The 5,304-nt window shown below is 44.7% G+C and overlaps 1 protein-coding gene across 1 annotated transcript; it reads left to right on the forward strand.

The window, feature by feature from the left end:
• Positions 1–3,528: 3,528 nt before the first annotated feature.
• On the forward strand, positions 3,529–4,966 carry LOC122461908 (putative olfactory receptor 52P1). The gene has a single exon (XM_043523426.1). The coding sequence runs from the start codon at positions 3,563–3,565 to the stop codon at positions 4,613–4,615; it is 1,053 nt and encodes a 350-aa protein (XP_043379361.1). The 5' UTR covers positions 3,529–3,562; the 3' UTR covers positions 4,616–4,966.
• Positions 4,967–5,304: the final 338 nt, after the last annotated feature.

Raw genomic sequence — 5,304 nt, forward strand, 5'->3', positions numbered from 1 at the left:
TGTGCTCACTTTGTAACCAATTGGTTAGTATATTATTCTCAAGCCTCCCCAGGAAAAGGGATGAAGGGGATTCCGGGGAATATTTTGGGAAAACAAGGACTCCAAGTGGCCCTTTTTCCTGGATTTTTGTTTAAATCACTTGGTGGTGGCAGCAATACCGTCCAAGGACAAGGAAATGATTTGTGCCTTGGGAATTTTTCACTGTGCTGGTAGAAATACGCTTAGAGGGTGTTTCATGTGGGACCCCACATCTGTACCCCAGAGCTCAGAGTAGGGAGGGAACCCTGACAGCCGGTGACCCAGGTTTTGAGAGGGAACTGTGTAACTGGCTTCCTGGAGGGGAGCAGTCCCACAGCTGACTTCTCAGGAACAGAGGAAGGGGTGGCGGAGGGTACCCCAATCCAGGTCCCAGTTTTTCAGGATGCTATTTTTGATACTCTTTTTGGAAAATATCTGTGTCTCTTTACATCTAGATGCAGCTCCAATGCCTGTGATAATGGAGGAATTGAGACCAGGAAGTTGCCAGGTGATAGTTTGTGAGAATACAAATGGCCCAACTGACATAGAAGGGGGTGTCTTCCCCCATGCTGGTGAGACACAGAAAGCAGTCGTGGGAAAGCTGCTGGGAACAAGGTGCATCTGATCAAAGGATAAACACACCTAGCCCACAGAGCTCAGATCACCATCCTCTAGGAAAAGGGGGCAAAGGGCCAGCCAATGTGCAGGGTCCCCCTGAAAAAACTATCTTGCCAGACCCTGAGGCACCAAAATTTCAGAAACATTATTAAATTCAGAGCCCACAGAGATGGGAACACTGGAGAGAAAGACAAGCCATTGACTGATTACATGGGAGAGAGTCAAAGGACACCATGGGTAATGAACAAAGTAACCTCACAGTACAGTATCTTAACAGAGGGCGTGGTAGCATAAAGATACTTGTAAACACCCATCTGTGATAAAAAAAATGTATGAATGTAAAGTTTTGGGATAAGAATTTTATGACTGATGTCAAACCTTATGATAAGTCTAGTTCATAGTTAATAGCTGTAAACAGATTTAAATCTCATCACAGCAGAGAAACCTGGTTTGCAGTGTCTGAATGGGGAAACTGAGGCACACAACCTCAGGGCCTTGAAGGCTGGGTGCCAAGAGATCTATAACACACCCTGCCTTTGAGCTAGTCGGTGGCTAACCCTCTTGTAGCAAACTAAGGGGGGAGGTGAGACATTCTCTATCATCGGGGAGCATACTGTAACCACCATAAATCTCATTTTCATATAAACATGATTTTACTTATGAAGCATGCCTTGTAAGGTCTCAGGGGAAAGGTTACGATCTGCTGAAAGTCATGTCTCTGTCCATACATGTGTATCATTAATGTATATGGAGTTATGAGAATGGTGTTGTATGGTGGTCACTAAAACATGCTGTAAGTTGGGGAATCAGCCAGATATTAGCTCCCAAGAGGCAACAGCAAGGAAAGTGACCAATAGCAGGGCGGGGTGTCAAACAACCCATCAACAGCCATTGTCCAGCAAGGGAGCTCCAATGCAATGATTCACGTGTATGAGAATTGGAGACGTCTACCCCCCAAAATATCCCCCCAAGTCCTACACCCCCTTTCCTGGGGAAGGCTTGATAAAAATCCTCACCAACTTGCATAGATGAACACAGATGCAAACCCTTGGATCTTAAGAACAATGAAAAAGCAATCAGGATCTTAAAAGAAGAATTTTAATGAAAGAAAAAGTAAAAGAATCACCTCTGTAAAATCAGGATGGTAAATACCATACAGGGTAATCAGATTCAAAACAGAGAGAATCCCTCTAGGCATAATCTTAAGTTACAAAAAGACACAAAAACAGGAATATACATTCCATTCAGCACAGCTTACTTACCAGCCATTTAAACTAAAGGAAATCTAATGCATTTCTAGCTAGATTACTTACTAACAAGTTCTAATACTCTATTCCTGTTCTGCTCCAGACAAAAGCATCACATAGACAGACAGACTCTTTTTTCTCCCAACCCTCACTCCAGCTTTGAAAGTATCTTCTTTCCTCATTGGTCATTTTCGTCAGATGCCAGTGAGGTTATCTTAGTTTCTTAACCCTTTACAGGTGAAGGGGTTTTGCCTCTGGCCAGGAGGGATTTTACAGTTCTGTATACAGAAAGGTGGTTACCCTTCCCTTTATATTTTGACAGTGTGCTTACATTTTCTTTTGTTTTGGTAACCACTCTGACTTTTTACCTATCACTTAATATCTCTTAAAATCTATCTTTGTAGTTAATACATTTGTTGTTTATTCTACCTGAAGCAGTGTGTTTGGTTTGAAGCGTGTAAGAGACTCCCCTTGGGATAACAAGCGTGGGGCATCTCAATTTCTTTCTTAAACTGACAAACTCATATTAACTTGCAGTGTCCTGCGGGCATACCTGGACACTGCAAGAGGGAGGTTTCTTGTGTTGTGTCTTTTACTGGAGATATTGGCTAGTGTCTTTCGGTTGCACAATCCAAGGAGCAGCTTACATGCCAGAGACTGTGAGTGAAGAGCCCAGGAGTGGGGGTTCTCACAGCTGAGCAGGGGAAGGCTGGCTCCCACAGTCAAGGACCAGGGTGACCTAACAGATCACCAGTCTAGATAACACCACGGGGGAATGTCATAGGGTCGCAGAGCATCATGTAGGTGGACAGGTGGACAGTGCTGCTGAAATTATTTTTTATTTTGTGATTGTTGGTCCAAGGCCAACTTTGGGACCTTTCTTGGTACAGAGTGCGTTTGGGGAGTTTCACGGTCTCTTTCCCCTGGCAAGCCACGGAACTACAATTTGGGTGTCACAAACTTTACTCAGTTTTGTTTCCAATTGTTGTTGTTATGTAACTTCAGGCATTTCACTGGTAGAAATAACCATTGATATTTTTGTGACAATATACCCCTTTGCAAGATGGGTTATGTAAGATGTCATTGGAAAAGTTATGACTTTCTGAATATGATTATCCTTTTTGTATGCATTTATGATTTTTGTCAGAAGTTCTGAATATTGACTACTTCTCTGCATTTCAAATGTAATTACAACTGGGTAACGCCCACTAGGGAACTTGGTTTCAGTCTAGATCGCTGGTTGGGAGCAGCCTATTCAGGGCAATGAGACATTGGCAGAAACAATAGGCCTTCAGAGAAAGTTGTCTCCCACCTGGTGAGCCTCCCTGAGAATGCTTCAGACAGCCTATACATAATGGATGCTATGACTCTACAAGTCCATGTGACCAGACCACATAACTCTGGACTCCATCTTGGGGAGTCTGTAATTTTCCCACAAACTAGTCTGGAAACCAAGTTTTGAAACAAAGGGTTCCCGCCATAAGCGAATGCTATACAAAGCAGGGAGTGACATCGTTGGTGGTTCTTCACTCCTCACTCAAGAAGACTCCGAGAATGTTCATAATTATAACATATTTACCATATCATTTGTTATAAAGCATGTAACCCCCTTGCTGTGCTTTTCTCCCTTTACAGGCACCTTGAGCATTTCTGAGTCATATCAATGCATCAACAGCGTCATGGCACCTTTCAACTTCACCCACTCTGACGCTTCAATTTTCATCTTAACGGGCATCCCTGGACTGGAGGCTGCCCACATCTGGATTTCCATTCCTTTCTTTACATTCTACATTCTCAGCCTGTTGGGAAATTTCACGCTTCTGTCTGTTGTAGGTAAGGAGCAGACTCTGCAGAAGCCGATGTACCTGCTGCTCTGCATACTGGCACTTACAGACATTGCAACACCTACCTTCGTCGTGCCAAATGCACTGGGCATATTTTGGTTCAATTTGAAAGGCATTACTCTGGCTGGCTGCCTCACCCAGATGTTCTTCCTCCACACGGTTTCTGTTATGCACTCAGCCACCCTCGTGACAATGGCCTTTGATCGCTACATTGCCATATGTAACCCTCTGAGATATGCCACCATCCTCAGTAATGCACAAATAGCTAAGCTAGGGCTTGCAGGTTTGATAAGAGCTGTTCTCTTCATTCTGCCCCTATCCCTGCTCCTGAGTCAGCAGACATTCTGTGCCAACCGCATTATCCCGCACACGCAATGCGAGTACATAGCTGTGGTGAAGATGGTGTGTGGGGACATCACAGTCATCAGGATATACAGCTTGGTGCTAATGTTTGTAATCAATGGGTTTGACCTGACGCTCATTGCCCTGTCCTACAGTCTGATCATCAGGGCCGTCCTCAGAATCTCCTCTAAGAAAGGCCACCAGAAAGCCCTCAACACTTGCACAGCCCACATCTGTGTGATGCTGATATATTATACCCCTACCTTCTTCTCCATTCTTACACACCACTTCGGTCAAGGCATCGCACCCTATGTTCATATCATCTTAGCTGACCTCTATCTCCTCATCCCTCCCATGCTCAACCCTATCATTTATGGGGTCAAAACCAAAGAGCTTCGTGACAAAGTAGTCAAATACACCTGCAGAAGTTCTGCAGACACAAAGTTCACGCAAAGTTCTGCAGACACAAGAGACGATATCTTCTCAGGCCTGCAGTGTCCATCAGGGAACTGTCAAATTGTCAGAGAGTATGTGAAACAGCACTAAGTGGGATGCAGTTTGGGAGGAAGACCAGAAGTTCTGTGAGCACCATGGTTCCCCAGTTACCCCTGGCATGGAGGAAGAGTATGCTCACAAACAATCTGTAAAAAAATTCAGCCTTCCTTGACTATGCAGTTCTTACGAGTTGTACCTCCTGTCATTTTGGCTGACCTCTATCTCCTCATCCCTCCCATGCTCAATCCTATCATTTATGGGGTCAAAACCAAAGAGCTTTGTGACAAAGTAGGCAAATACACCTGCCGAAGGTGATTACCTGGGGCCACTGACTTGAAACCTGTGTGACAAGAGGAGGAAAGCATATCTCCTCATTAATTAGGGGTGCACTGTCCCAGTTTGGTTGAGCTAAGGATTGTGGAAGTTCACAGTCTGAGAATTTCCTCCCAACCAAAGTCTCATCACTCCATCACTAAGCACTGCTCTTTCCACTGCTGAGTTACCTCTCTCTGACCATCACTTGACCTCTTTATTGTCACCCATCAGCCTCCCTCCCCACACACCCTGTTACTTAGCCTTTCCGTGACTCTAAGCTATGTCTACACTACCGCGGTGTCAACCTACTCTCATCGTGTCAACCTACTCTATGCAACTCCAGCTACATGAATAAGGCAGCTGAAGTCAATGTACCTTAGGTCAAGTTACATCGGGTTCTACATTGTGGCAAGGCGGAGAGAGGG

The sequence above is a fragment of the Chelonia mydas genome, chromosome 1 (genome assembly GCF_015237465.2).
Source record: "Chelonia mydas isolate rCheMyd1 chromosome 1, rCheMyd1.pri.v2, whole genome shotgun sequence".
NCBI lineage: Eukaryota > Metazoa > Chordata > Testudines > Cheloniidae > Chelonia > Chelonia mydas.

Bases quoted from the DNA above. Each gene is read 5' to 3' on its own strand.
- LOC122461908 (XM_043523426.1), top strand. From the start codon at position 3,563: ATGGCACCTTTCAACTTCACCCACTCTGACGCTTCAATTTTCATCTTA.